Source organism: Dreissena polymorpha, chromosome 16 (assembly GCF_020536995.1).
Source record: "Dreissena polymorpha isolate Duluth1 chromosome 16, UMN_Dpol_1.0, whole genome shotgun sequence".
In the NCBI taxonomy this organism is placed as follows: Eukaryota; Metazoa; Mollusca; class Bivalvia; order Myida; family Dreissenidae; genus Dreissena; species Dreissena polymorpha.
Genome location: NC_068370.1, coordinates 1,802,465 through 1,817,985, shown reverse-complemented (window position 1 = coordinate 1,817,985; position 15,521 = coordinate 1,802,465). Strand labels below are relative to the sequence as shown.

General features: G+C 35.6%; 1 protein-coding gene across 1 annotated transcript in view; it reads left to right on the top strand.

Moving 5' to 3' along the window:
- The window catches only part of LOC127862734 (trifunctional enzyme subunit beta, mitochondrial-like), a 37,547-nt gene that overhangs the window by 14,855 nt on the left and 7,171 nt on the right, over positions 1 to 15,521 (top strand). Inside the window, exons 7-13 of the mRNA XM_052401993.1 lie at positions 240 to 430; positions 1,566 to 1,658; positions 2,438 to 2,525; positions 3,623 to 3,747; positions 4,939 to 5,066; positions 7,933 to 8,020; positions 9,806 to 9,880. Of these exons, the coding sequence (XP_052257953.1) occupies positions 240 to 430; positions 1,566 to 1,658; positions 2,438 to 2,525; positions 3,623 to 3,747; positions 4,939 to 5,066; positions 7,933 to 8,020; positions 9,806 to 9,880 (788 nt within the window). The remainder of the gene's footprint in view (positions 1 to 239; positions 431 to 1,565; positions 1,659 to 2,437; positions 2,526 to 3,622; positions 3,748 to 4,938; positions 5,067 to 7,932; positions 8,021 to 9,805; positions 9,881 to 15,521) is intronic.

Here is a 15,521-nt window from a genome sequence, read left to right as displayed (position 1 = left end):
GTTAAATTGCATTTGTAAGTTTATATGATAAAGTGCTATAGAATTATCATGCTGTATTATAAACTCAATATACCAATTATTGAGTTTCTTCGAAAACGTTTGGCATCTTTTTGGGGAATTTTTGAAAAAAAATGTTACTTTTTGCCATTGGGAAACAGCCTGTAAGAGGCTGTAATTTTGGGCAAGTAAAACTCTGACTATCTACACATTTTTTAGCCATATTTTACCCCTGTTTCCAGCTATTGGCCTGATAGCGGCGGGTCAGTGCGAGGCAGTTGTGGCAGGCGGGGTGGAGTTCATGTCAGACGTCCCAATACGGCACAGTCGAAAGATGAGGAAGATCATGCTTGACTCCAGCAAGGCCAAGACCACGGGCAAGAAACTGCAGCTACTGTGGAAGGCCATGTCCCCGGCTGTCTGGACCCCTGAGGTGAGTCGTAGGGTGGGGGAGTATGAGAGGCTTAGATTAATCCTTTATTATGTGAACCATACCCCTGCAAAATAAGATGTTTAGCACTCCACTGCACCTGTGTACTGGCTCCTTGCTGTTGTCTTACTGTGGGACATAGTGTTGCGAATTTGTCATGGATTATTAATTTTTAGCTCGGCTGTTTTCCAAGAAAACTCGAGGTATTGTCATAGCCAGCTCGTCCGCCGTCTGTGTCGTGCTAAACCTTAACATTGGCTCTAAAATCAAACTGCTTCCACCTACAACTTTGAAACTTCATATGTAGCTGCACCTTGATATTTTCTACACGCCACACCCATTAATTGGGTCACTAGGTCAAAGGTCAAGGTCACTGTGACCTCTAATATAAAACTTCTGACATGCTTTCATTTATTCAAAACTGCACCCACAGCCGAGTGTTGGCAACCGCTATGCGGTACTCTTGTTTATTAATGACACTTGTTAATTTATTAACGAACCACAAAATTCCTGGCTTACTGCCCCCCTCCTTTCCCAAAAAACACATCTATATGAAATGACTGTATAAAATGACTAATTAATATGCAATATATGGTATTAACCATTAGACAGAAATGTATAGCCCTGCATTTTCTTTTTACTAGGGTTTACATATAACCAATAATGGATTATGCAACCATTTTTTTTTAATAATTAATATATATAAATGCATGATTGTTCAATTCAAGAATTGACAACTGTCTTGAGGGGGGGCAATTAACACTACAGAGCTCATTTCACACTATGGTTATACGAATTACTGCGGTGTGTTTATAAATTGCGCAATCATGTATAAAAACAACAAAAAATCCTGACAAGCAAACACACCAATTAGAACCCTGTTCTAGAAAAACTGGTCTAATGCGTTAAGTGTTGTATCAGATAAGTCTGTTCAATCTGCACAGGCTAATCAAAGACAATACTTTCCACCTCAACTAGATTTAGGATAAGATGAGACTTCCTTTAAATAAAAAGGTCCTGAAAGCAGAAAGTCTTGTCCCTGATAAGCTGTGAAGACTGCACAGGCCAATATGAGATGACCCTTTAAGCACATGCATTAACCCAAGTTTTCCCATAATATCATTATATCTGATTGCAGTTGCCTGCTGTTGCTGAGTTCTCCACCAGTGAGACAATGGGTCACTCTGCTGATAGACTGTGCACAGCCTTTGGAATTACCCGCCTGGCACAGGTAGTGTACTGCATGTGTCTGCAAGAGCATTAGAACATGGGGACAAGGCTGAATTTATAACACAAAACTTACTGAAAAAAGATTTAACTGAGAAAAGATAAACATATAAGTACACAAATTTCCATATTGTGTGGTAGAAGATACAACAATCTCTACTTAGTTCATGAAAGCTGTAGATTTGTCATTTCCACATTCTGTTGTTCAGATGTTAAGGACATGCTGCACTTACTATATTGGCAGTGCCCTGTATAGCAGAGGTATATATTATAAACACTAGTGCAAACTACTCAACTTTGGCAGGATTTCTAGCTCTGTTTGTTGACGGCTGGACTGCAAATCTTACTGTTGATTTCATACCCAGTCATATAACTTGTGTGGGGATTAGGTACAGAATTATATCTGCTGAAGTTATCCCTCAATCTCTGATTCAAGCATGGCACCTCTCAATACTCATTTCTGGTAAACCAGCTTATCCAGGAATTGGTTAACAAAATACCATTCTAGGACTGAAACACTGTTGACTATAGGTTTCTCCATACATTGGTTCCTGTGAGGGAAATGACACCTAATGTGCTTGTTTACTTCTCTGACTTATGTAGATTGAAGTCATGTACTTGAATATCAAACCATAAACCCAACATTTTACCTTTTATACAAACATCAAATTTGAAGAAACTGATGTTGTATGACTTGCTATGTAGACATTTGGCTGTTGAGTATATATTATTAAAATAAGTTAAATAGACTTTTAGAGGAACCAATTTTATGGGTGTTTTCAGGATGAGTTTGCCATGCGGTCCCACAAGTTCGCAGCCGATGCAATCCAGGCTGGACTGCTCACAGACGTGCTGCCATACAAAGTGCCAAGTAGGACCTCAGTTTCTAGAAAAATATGCGTTTTTTTTTGTAGTGTATTGAAGATAGAGCCCAAACTGTCTATCACACAACGAAATGTTATAACATTTTTATCAGTCCCATGCCAAATCCATGGGTCGTCTCTTATTTGCTTATTTCTGTACAGATACTTATATACTTTTCTAGCTGGAGAATTGTGATAAATAGAAGAATTTTTATCTTAAATATTTCATTTTCTAGTTGAACTGTTCTTCTTCTACTTAGTGGCTGTTTTAGAATCATAAATGAAAAACTCTATACAACTAAGCAATTTTATAATAGAATGGTCTGCTTTTGATAATTAAATAATCAAGTAAGTAGGTGTTTCTTAAGCCATTCATATGAACCTTCTCTAGGGAAAGGGGGCTTAATGCATGTTTGAAGGTGTCACCCCTGATTGGCCTTCCAGTCCACAAGTTCCATTAAACAAAAAATACCATATAAGCGGAAAGTGTCCTCCGCAATAAGTCTGCAAAGGCTTTTTTCTTGGAAGACTCCTTAACCCTTTGCATGCTGGGAAATTTATCGTCTACTAAAATGTCGTCTGCTGAATTTCTACAATTAACATTTCTTCGATTTTTTTTCAAAAAATACTATCAGAATAGCAAACAGTTTGGATCCAGATGAGACGCCATGTTCTGTGGCGTCTCATCTGGATCCAAACTGTTTGAAAAGGCCTTCAAAATTTGGTTCCCGCACTGAAAGAGTTTAGCATGTGCACTAAGTCCATTTACCCCAGAGAGCGGCTAATATGTGAGTCGCATTCTGAGAAAACTGGGCATAATGCATGTGCATAAAGTGTCGTCCCAGATTAGCCTGTGCAGTCCGCATAGGGTAATCAGGGACGACACTTTCCACCTAAATTAGATTTTTGCTAAAAAGAGACGAAAAATGTCATAAAAGTGGAAAGTGTTGTCCTTGATTAGCCTGTGCAGACTGCACAGGCTAATCTGGGACAACACTTTACGCACATGCATCATGCCCAGTTTTTCAGAACACAACTCATATGTAAACATTCCATGTGGCATAAAAGATTGTGGGCAGCACTGACTGTGTGTGTTACATTGCAGAGGTGGCTGAGTACATAACAAAGGACAATGGAGTCCGGCCTTCCTCTCTTGAACAGATGAGCAAACTGAAGCCAGCCTTCATCAAGCCTTTCGGAACTATCACAGCCGCCAATGCTTCATTCCTAGTAAGTTTACTGCTCTTTTATTAGCCCAGATGTTGTGTTTTACCCTACATGGCGGTGATGTAGTTCAGGCATTTGAGAATAAATGCACTCTTGTCAGCATTTCCAAATTTAATATTTAGCCAGCATTTTGTGTTCTTATATGTTGCACAACAATATCTGTTAATGTAAAATATTAGGTTATTGGGGGTTTAAGCATATATTATACGAAATGCAGCATTCATGAATGTTTATCACACACCTAAACATCATTTTATGTTAAAGCTGATGTGCTTTGAGGTTTAAGCACTTGAACCTGCAACCTTTTTCCTACCCTTTTAAGTACATGTACTGGTAATTTTACCATCTGCATCAAATGTAATGCATGCTATCAAAATTGCCATTTCATCATAATTATAGTTGGCTATGTGATAGCTGTAAAACCTTTAACATGTTTCTCACTACTAATGAATCATTTTAATTGCAGGGAACACATCCCCAAACCTGTGATACCTTTAGATTTGAAATCAAACGAAATGAGAAAAAAATAAAACTTAATGTGGTGTTTTTTTTTAATTTAAAAAGTCCATTAGAATTCAACTCGAGGGTTTTAATGTGACACCTTGCTTGCTATTTTTTGTTTTCAATTTTCAGAACCATATAAAGCTTATAGGTTATGGTATATCCACATTAAAATAATAGGGCTGAATACATTAAGGCAAGACAGTAGATTTTGTATATATTAAAATCATAAAATGTACCAGTCTTTGGTCAGTGAAATGTTCATGTAAATTACAAACAATTACAAAGGTTTGTTGTCTAAAAAAATTTCAATCACATTTTACATTAACATTTATTAACAATTTATTTTTGCATTTTATTTTATATTTTTATTTAACTTGCAGGCTGTTCAGGTTTTATGCTTTTTGCTGCTCATCAGTACGTTAGGGTTGTAAATAAAGCCTTTAAAACTTGAATCTTGTACAAAAGGTCTTAAATTTATTTTTATTTTCAAAGGGATTTCAATAGTGTCACAATTTGTTTCTGAGTGGTTAAGGGTTAAGATAGGTCATGATTGTGACCCAAGCTGATTGAGTGTTTTGTGACCCGAGCTGATTTAGTGTTTTTTTACCCACGCTGATATAGTGTTTTGTGGCCCCAGCTGATTTAGTGTTTTGTGGCCCAAGCTTATTGAGTGTTTTGTTTTCTCTCCAGACTGATGGTGCCTCTGCCTGTCTGCTGATGTCAGAAGAGAAGGCCCTCTCTCTGGGCCTCAAACCCAAGGCCTACCTCCGAGACTTTGTCTACGTCTCACAGGACCCCAAGGATCAACTGCTGCTGGGGTAGGAAAATGGGAATTGCGTAATGACATCCTAGATTAGCCTGTGCAGTCTGCACAGGATCATCAGGGTTGACACTTTCCAACCTAGATGGAATATCACTAAGATGAGACTTCCTTTAAAAAAAGATTAATTTGAAAATGTGCGCGGACTGGGACAACTTTTTATGCGTTTGGGCGGGCAGCGTCCACAGCAGTTTCCGCTCTCTAATTCGAATAGATATTATCCGATCTTCACCAAACTTGGTCAGAAGTTGTATCTAGACAATATTTAGGTCAAGTTCGAATATGGGTCATGCCGGGTCAAAAACTAGGTCACAGGGTAACTTAGTGCATTTCAAGCATTTAGCATGGTGTCCGCTCTCTAATTGAAGTAGTTTTCATCCGATCTTCACCAAACTTGGTCAGAAGTTGTATCTGGACAATATCTTGGTCAAGTTCGAATAAGGGTCATGCCGGGTCAAAAACTAGGTCACGGGGTCACTAAGTGCATTCAAGCATTTAGCATGGTGACCGCTCTCTAATAGAAGTAGTTTTCATGGGATAATGGCCATACTTGGTCAGAAGTTGTATCTAGACAATATTTAGGTCAAGTTCGAATATGGGTCATGCCGGGTCAAAAACTAGGTCACAGGGTCACCTAAACCATTTTAAGCATTTAGCATGGTGTCCGCTCTCTAATTGAAGTAGTTTTCATCCGCTCTTCACCAAATTTGGTCAGAAGTTGTGTCTAGACAATATCTACATGTAGGTCAAGTTCAAATATGGGTCATGCCAGGTTAAAAACTAGGTCACGAGGTCACTGAGTGCATTTCAAGCATTTAGCATGGTGTCCGCTCTCTAATTGTAGTAGTTTTCATCAGATCTTCACCAATTTGTGCCAGAAGTTGTGTCTAGATGATATGTAGGTCAAGTTCAAATATGGGTCATGGTAAAGTTATCAAGTTGCCAAAAGCCTTAAAACGGGCGCATCTTGTGACAGTTTGGCACTCTTGTTTTTAATGTGATAAATGAACAAGTTCAATTTGGTTTTCTCATAATTTCATTGAGTTTCAAGGCGTAATCAACTCTGAGTTTGAGTAGGAATATGTGCATATACTTATAGCTGAGAATTGAGATTGTGTGCTGACCAACATTCTCAATACTCAACTGAGTGGAAACTCATATCTATCTTTTGAGTTTAGCTAAAAAATTCAGAATGTTCATTATACTGGGCCCAGCTCCCTTCAATCTGTGACAGCTTAAGTTAATATCATTTCCAGACTCATTTCTGAAGACAAATATTCCTTTTTATGCCCCCTTCTTTGAAGAAGAGGGGTATATTGTTTTTGGCCTGTCTGTCATTCTGTCCCAAAACTTCAACCTTGGTTAAAGTTTGATAACTTTTGCAATATTGAAGATAGCAACTTCATATTTGGCATGCATGTGTATCTCATGAAGCTGCACATTTTGAGTGGTGAAAAGTTGTCAAGGTCAAGGTCACCCTTCAAGGTCAAATATCATTGTATTTTTCTTTCCTAAAACTTTACCCTTTGTTAAAATTTGGTCATAACCTTTTGATATTGAAGATAGCAACTTAATATTTGGCATGCATGTGTATCTCATGAAGCTGCACATTTGGAGTGGTGAAAGGTCAAGGTCATCCTTCAAAGTCAAAAGTTAAAAAATACAATCCAAGGGAAGTAATAAGCTTTTAAATAGAGATAATTTCTAAACTTTCCAAATGATATATTGAAATTTTATTTCAAAGCGGTGCTATAGGGGGCATTGTGTTTCTGACAAACACATCTCTTGTTTTTAATGCTCTCAATAACTGTATTTTATTATGCTTTCTGGGTTAAATGTTTAAATGTTTCACTGCTGATACCAGTTATGACCTTTATGAAGCTATGTTTATTTACTTGTTTATCATCAGAGGAAATAACCAAACCACAAATTTAAGGCATACCACACCTGTTAGCTCAGTTGGTACAGTGCTATTCTACAAATCTTAATAAAGTTTGTTTGATCCCTAGTCCGGTCACATAACTTATATGGAGATAGTCATGAAATTCTTACTATTCTTACCCTACTTCTGATTTGAGTAGGTGTTGTCGGTAACTGTTATAAGTGTGTGCACTTAGAAATGATGATCAAGTCTTCCCAGGAAAAGTGTGAGTTGGTTAAATGACTGTAATTATATGATTAAAATACTGTTAAAAGGGCAAAACATCCAAATAAACAAACACAAATCCAAGGCTTTGTTCTGCCCCAAGCTCCTTTGGAAATATTAGACTTCTATTGTAGTTTTGTCAAAAATTTGTACTCTTATTGTTTATATATTTAACATAAATAGTGATCTATACAGAGATAAACTGTTAAACCTCAATTTTAGTTTAAATGACAAAACTTAAAAATATTTGTAAATAAAAATTATATATGAACAATTATGTAAATAAACATTAATGAATATACCCTGCACCCACATGTATAGAAATTTAGAGTTCTTAGCATGAAACTGATTTGAACATTTTAATGAAAAATGATATAAGGTAGTTAAACCATCAGATCTTAATGTATGAGACTTTCACTAGGAAAATGGATCTTAATGCATGTTTATAAAGTGTGGTCCCATATTATCCCTTAATAAGGGACAACACTCTCTCCCTAGACTGGATTTACGTTTTGAAGAGACTTATTTTACACAAACAATTCCATAAACGTGGTAAGTGGCGTCCTTGATTAGCCTGTGCATACAGAACAGGCTAATCTGGGACAACTCTGTTGCACATCGATTAAGCCCCGTTTTCCAAGAGCGCTGCTTATATTGAGCTTGTTCTCACGTATTAAAGTATCAGTTTGCTGCGTAACACTTGTTGTTTCACTTGTAGACCAGCCTATGCTACCCCCAAGGTGCTGGACAAGGCCGGACTCAGTCTGGCAGACATTGATGTCTTTGAGTACCATGAAGCATTCGCAGTAAGTGTCACAACTCTTGGACTTGGCTTTACATGTGTTGAACTTTGCTTTAACCATTTCAGTGCGGGAACCGAATTTTAAAGGCCTTTGCAAACAGTTTGGATCCAGATGAGACGCCACAGATGTGGCGTCTCATCAGGATCCAAACTGTTTGCTATTCTGATAGTATTCTTTGAAAAAAATCGAAGAAAATGCTAATTTTAGAACTACAGCAGACGACAATTTAGCAGACGACAAATTTCCCAGCATGCAAAGTGTTAACCCTCTCCTGCCCAGAAACAAGGTCAAATGGCTATATGTAAACAGCATAAAACCAGAACAGCCTTTGAGTAACTCACAGGCTCTTCGGGTTTTACCCTGTGTGCTGCTCACCAGTAATTCAGTATCTAAGGGTTTGAATTGAACCCTTTCAAACTTTCAACTAGTTAGAAAGGTCTACACACTGGTGAAAGTGCTTATCTGAGTGGTGAAGGGTTAAAGGGATTTTGTTTTTGTTCTTGGATGACCATCATGTATTGTTTTTCACTGATTCTGGCCTTTCCTGATACTGGTTTTTATTATATACATGTTTAATGCTTTTAACAAAATACAGGTGGTATCAATCGTTGAAATAAAAAATCCCGTATTACGCTACTCGCTGTTTCCAATTCCGTATTACCATACTAGCCGGACTACCTCGACCCATTTAATGACCTCACATTACACGCACCAAAAATAGAAATATTTTATGTTACGAAATATATTACGTAGTACATCGTGTGACGTCATTTCTGTGACACAACACAATAGTTTTATCTAAACTCTGTAAGGACATGTCGGACGTGGTGTTTTTTAACAGTAAACAATGTGTTAAAAAACGTATTTTGGAGTGTGTGTTTATCATGCCTAAATGTATATTTCGATAGGAATACAATAAAATAGTGTGGTTTAAACTAAGTTTCGATAAAGACATGGAAGATATAAGTGGAAGTGCATATCGTTTAAACATTTTTGTTATAAACATCGGATTAAAGTTGTTATAAACTTAATTGTTATAAAAATTGGATTAACGATGGCATTAAGGTAAGCTTGTCGGAAACCTGTGTTTTCCCGGTTTGAATGTTTACACGTTAATTTACATAACTGTTTTCATACGCGTCTTAAATAAACTATGGCGTACCGTTTTAGTCATTGTTTTGTCAGTTTTGTTAAAGTAAAAAATACATTTGTTAACTGTTTTGGTTAGTTGTTGTATATAATAAAAGGAATATTACGCTAGTCAATTGTTCCAAGAGTTTGTATCACTCTCGTGGCTTGTGCTATTTCGCATCACACTCGAGGCGGATACGTCATCCCACAAGCCACTCGAGTGATACAAACTCTTGGAACAATTGACTAGCGTGATATTCCGTATGTCAATCTATTTGGCTGCAGAACTTGCTTTTGGGAAATTTCTACTCTTGTTGAAGTAACCAGTATTTATTTAGCGCATTCTGAGAAAATTGAGCTTAATGTCTGCACAGGTTAATCAGAGACAACACTTGACACTTATATTGAAGTCTCTTTTAAACAAACATCAAGTTTAGGTAGAAGGTGTCATCCCTGATTAGCCCGAGTGTGCCAACTGCACAGGCTTATTTGGGACGACACTTTCTGCACCTGCATTTCACTCAGTTTTCCCAGAAAGAGGCTCAATTAAATCAAATGATTGCAGCACTTATGCATTTTTTAAATGTATTGATTCGAATTCTTCATCTGTGTATGTAAACTGTCCATCATAAAGTGTCATAATGGTTTCTTTTATAGGGACAGATCCTTGCAAATTTGACAGCTTTGGAATCAGATGAATTTGCAAAGAAATTCTTGGGAAAATCTGCAAAAGTAAGTAAAAATGTTAAGTGCAATATTAGGTGTTCTTTTGTCATGTTGTTTGTATGTTTAATTTTGTTTGTTTGTCTGCATGGAGTTCTTTTGGTTTTAAACAATATTTGAGGAATACATATATCACAGTGGTCAGTTACCTCTTTCAGTGCTGGAACCGAATTATGATGGCCTTTGCAAACAGTTTGGATCTAGATGAGACGCCACAGAAAGTGGCGTCTCATCAGGATCCAAATTGTTTGCTATTCTGATAGTATTCTTTGAAAAAAAAATGAAAAAAATGCTAAGTTTAGAAATTCAGCAGACGACATTTAAGCAGACGACAAATTTCCCAGCATGTAAAGGGTTAACCTACTCACACTTTTCCATGGTTAGCTGGCTGACCAATCTTAGGTGCTCATACTTATTCTGTTGAATGACAACTGCCCTACTTTAATCAGAGTAAGGCGAGAATGGCTGTTGAACTATTGTTCAAACTAACCCTCATACAAGTTACCGTATGTAGACTGCTGGAAATTGAACCTGCAAGAGTGGATATGTAGTTCTGTAGCCAGCCCGGCCGAATAAGACTGATTGTTAAACCAACTGATGCGGGCATCCTGTTAAATTAGTTAGAATAAAATTGCAACATGTTTTTTTATTGTATCCAATGCATTTTCGTCTTGGCCAATTTCTGTCAGAAATTATTAGACATTTACTACAAGTCAGTATTGATTGGAATCATAAGAATCTTTTTGCGTATAGTCAGTCTGTCTGACGATTTGTAAGCCAGTCCCTTTGGTTAATTTTTCTTTAAATGTGTCAACACTCTCACTTTCTTATGCATTGATGTGTAAAGAAATAATTTTGCCCAATCATTTACCTATATGAGAATATGTGAAGTGCAGTAACCAGTTGAAAATCGGATGGTCATGAATAATTTAAGTATTACTCAGACATTCCCAAAAGTATTTTAAGTCCACAGGACATCCGGTCCGGTAGTCTTAGATAACTTGCAGGACCGGACTGGGATTCATAGGACCGAAACATCAATGTACAAACATATATATCGTATTTATATATTTGCGAAGTTAAGTGTTATGTCGTTGAATGCTTTAAATTGATAAATGTAAACATTGGAACTTAATTGTTCCAGTCAAAAACAAGATTAAAAAATACAGAAAAAAACCAAACTTGTCCTCAATATAACCATATCAACAGAACTCTCCAAATTATTAAATCGTTTTGCATTTATAACACTATACAGGGGTGGCGAAATCTAAAAAAACTATACTTGTCCACGGACAACCATTTAGGAAATTTAGATTGTCCGTTGCTGAACTACACTTGTCCGTTTGTGTTTATATAAATTATACATGCATATTTTGATTAATTTAATATAATGTGGAATATATCAAAATGAGTATGATTTGCTTGTTTTGTTTATAGTTGTATTTCAATGGTATATTCAATATAGCAGCATATTATAAACAATATAAACACTTTCTCAAACGTTTAATCTTGCAAAGCTATTGTTATTAAAACATGTGTTGAACATAAGTACATCGTAATCTTAACAAACTAAACTAGTCCAATATGTGGACCTCATAAAACTGAGGCTGTGCACCGCTACTGGTAGCAATTTGATTATCATCAACTGGTAACAATTGAAAATCTGTGAGCCAAGTTTCTTGAAAAGTTTTGGTGCGTTTACTTAGATCATATTTTTTTATCATAATCTTTCTTAGTTTTTTTGGGAGGTGGACTGCTCAAAGCTTCGGGTTTCTGCTCCGTTTTTGAAGATTTAAAAAAAACACTAAATGTTCAATTTTTACCATTAAAGTCGTCTTAAATAACTAGGTAGACCGTGTTTTCTTTATCTTAGTTTGATACTTTTCATTTCATCTGATTGTAAAAATAAAGAAACCAGTCTGTACACTGCCTAACAATCGGGCCGAATGTCGAAAATGCGGCATGCTCCCGGTCTCTTATAGAATAAGGGAGATCACTGCGCAGGAGAGTGCCCGTATGTTAGCTTGATTGCTCCGCAAATAGCACTGACTATGTTATCGCGTGTCAACATCCGGTTTTGTAAAACTTAATTACGGCTTTAATACAGGCTTTTTCCGCTCCATTTTGGGAAAACGCCACACTGGAATTTTGGGAATTTCGCGTCGTGAAAACCCTCGTTTTGAAAAAAAATTAATCGCAAAATTGGCTCAATTGGAAAAATTTTCGCATGTAAATAGTGTTTTTTTATATTTCAAAGAAGCCGTAAACTGGTAAATAACGACTATTTGGATAACTTATTATTAAAATTTTACAAAATATTATAAACATGTGTGATAAGTTCAGGTTTTTTAATCTGAATTTGGGGAAAAGGCTTGGTCTTTTTTGAGGTGAAAAAAATCGCGCGCGAAGCGCCGGATTTTGTGGAAAATAAGGAAAGTCTTAAATAATCATTAACATATTTTACAGTTTTTAAAACAAATTCAAGGCAACAGATAATTTAATTATGCAATACTTTCAATTTTCTACACCGGATCAGGTCAACTTATATATTTATATATTTTAAGGGTAAAAAATAAAAAAAAATTTTTTTTTTTTTTTTTTTTAAATTGGGAATTTTTTTTTTCAATTGGGAAAAAAACAACCAGATTTGCATTGGGAATGGGGCCGAATTTCGGACCCGTGGCATAGGGCGGAAAAAGCCTGTAATACAATGTATTTTTGTGTATACCTGGACCCGACTTTTAAAAAACTTGTTGTCCACGGACAACTTAATTGAAAACAATCAGTTGCCCAGATAAGCAAATGTACAACTCGGGCAACTCGGACATTTGATTTCGCCACCCGTGCTATAAGTTTCAGGTTTTTAAATCGTCAAAAGATGCCTATAATGGACATTTTCAAGCATTGTTAATGTTGAGAATTACTTTCTCCTTGCAAATATTATAACTACAACGAACAATTGCAAATCTGAAGCAATTTTTTTTTATTTTGTCAATTTACCAAAACGTGAAAAGGTCTCTTTAAGCCCAGGTAACATACCCTAAAACAATGCCTCAATTACCCTCAATGTCGAATTATTATCTGTTAAATATCGCAATGACATGGTCTCTAAATTCAAGTGTTACATGGGATTACGGGGATAATTTGTTGGTGCAGTGTACCAGAATAGCAACAAACAGTCCAATGAGTGGCATGCATTTTGTCGTGTATTATTGTAATTATAGAAGGGGTTTTATTGATGACAGTTTGACACAACTCCAGTTAAGCTCATGACAATCAATAAGAAATAAAGTGATTCTGTCAGTCCATTATGTTTGCTCCAGAAAAAAATGCCATTATCAACAGTCAAGTAAAATATTTTAAGTGAAGAATTAACAGACTATTTTGCTTATATTGCAATTTAATTACTTCCATGTGTATTCTAATTGTAAAAACACATTGTATTATCCCTATAAACATGTTCAGCAAGGTGTTCATATACCTAAAAATAGCAACAATTGATTTTCCACACCAATTGAGCTTTTAAGTTAGATGCAAAATGTATTACAATATAATCAAGGAATTGGACACACTGAAATGTCAAAACTGGTTGCCCTCCCTAAGTATGATGTCACAACTTCTTGAGTATATTTCTGGCATCAGACTTTTTACATTTACTTTTGTTTTGTTGAATTTGAAATTTGTGTGTGAGCAGACCTACGAAAAGCATCGAAAATTGGTGTCCTACGAATAATAATGGTTTCACAGTATTCTACCTGGAATATTAAGAGTTTGCACTTATGTAATCAAGATCAGATATAGAATGATGCTAGCTTTTTTGTAATCGGGATGTAAAACAACATATTTACTGGCTATGTTGGCTGTATTGTTTTTCTGTAGTAGTGGTGTGTACTTTAGGGAAAATCCTTGGAACTAATGGCAGCTCTTTTTGCACCCCCTGCTATAAAGTGGATGGTGTTAAACTGGAATCAACAAGGGCTTCTTTACATGTCAGTGTGCTATGCAAACTTGTTGTACTAAGTACTTTTATACTTTTCAACATAGAAAAAGGACATTGCAAAATGTATGCCTCTTGTTTGACTTTCCATAATATGTTATTACAACTTTCCTTGAATGGTACATAAAAGGAGATGTAGTGTAGGGGGAGGTGGTATTCATCTCTGCTGGGTTCAGTTCAGTTTGTAAATGTTTGTGTCAAACAGCATCTGTCAACAAAGGCTGCTATGGGTTTTTAAAAAGTGACCACAGGAACAGAAAGTATTGCTCAAAACTCACTTCTATTGAACAAACATACTATAACTTTTGCCATTGAAAGAGATCACTCTGAGGACAGTAAAATTTCGGTGCTGATTAACTGCAAAGATTATCAACAAATTCTTTCCATACTTATTCCATTTTTTGTTAGATTAAAAGCAATTATTTCCCATGTAACAAAGTGAATTGCATATTTTGTGTTTTCTACGGAAATGATAACCCTGATATGAATTTATGTAGATAACAGTATAAAGTCGTTCAATAGGATCTTTATTTTTGTCATATCTTAGAGTCAACGTGCATATATTCAATTTGGCAATTACAACAGCAGTAAGTGTTTTCATTTATCGGATAAAGAGCACATTAATTTATAAATATATCTCTAAAGAAATGTATTATTTATTTTCCTTTTTCTTCAAAAGATAACTCAGTTGCTCTTAAACAGTAAAATTATGTTTCTATTACAAATATATACAGGATAAATATACTTGAAGATGATCAAAATAGTCTTTTTGTTAAATTTATGAATAACAGAAACATGTTTTAAGACTTTTTTTTTTGCACACTTTGATAAAAAAAACACAACATGCTAGTATGCCATGAGAAGAGAACAGGCTCTTTGAACCAGTTGCTTACATGTAATTATTGGTACCTGATATGTTTGGCCTATTTAAAGTTCAATGTATTTTAGTCCTTTAGTGAACTTGATATTCATTTAAGCAGTCCAATGCACTTTATAACTATGAGTCTATATGTTCTTTACTGTGACAATGTGTACTTGAGACAATCAATGCTGATAGCTGTACTTTATGACGTTCTTTGTCTTAAAGTAGATCTGTACTTATACCACAGAGTTAATAGTACACCTGTTGTGCCGTTAAATTGCACTTTAAATGGAATGAATGATAACCTGCTCAGAGCATTGTGAACTTTTACATGCACTTTATAGCTTGGCATGTACTACTACAAGTACTCCAGTTATAGATTTAGGATGAAGTACTAAACCTTCTGTAGTTTAAAAGCACTTTGGTGTATAAAAGTACCAAGGCCAAGTTTGTTTAAGTGCTGAAGAGTTATGCTTCTTTTTTATATCAAAAAGAATATCTTTAAAGCAAGTAGGCAATGTTTGTAAATTTAAACTTAAGCAGTAATATGTGCTTGTCATGGAGCTTTGTTTGAGCTTATGATAAAAATGCGTCCCTTATATTTGCAATGTATGTGTGAACTTCGAGAAAATAAGCATCATGTTATGTTTTATTTTGATCTGTGTTTCATAACTGTTTGTTTTGTGTGAGCTAAAAATGTAACATGTATCCATAGTTTATTTTAATATTTGGAATGTAAAGGTTGATTATTTAACCATTAATTATTTTTTTTTAATATTGTTCTTTGTATT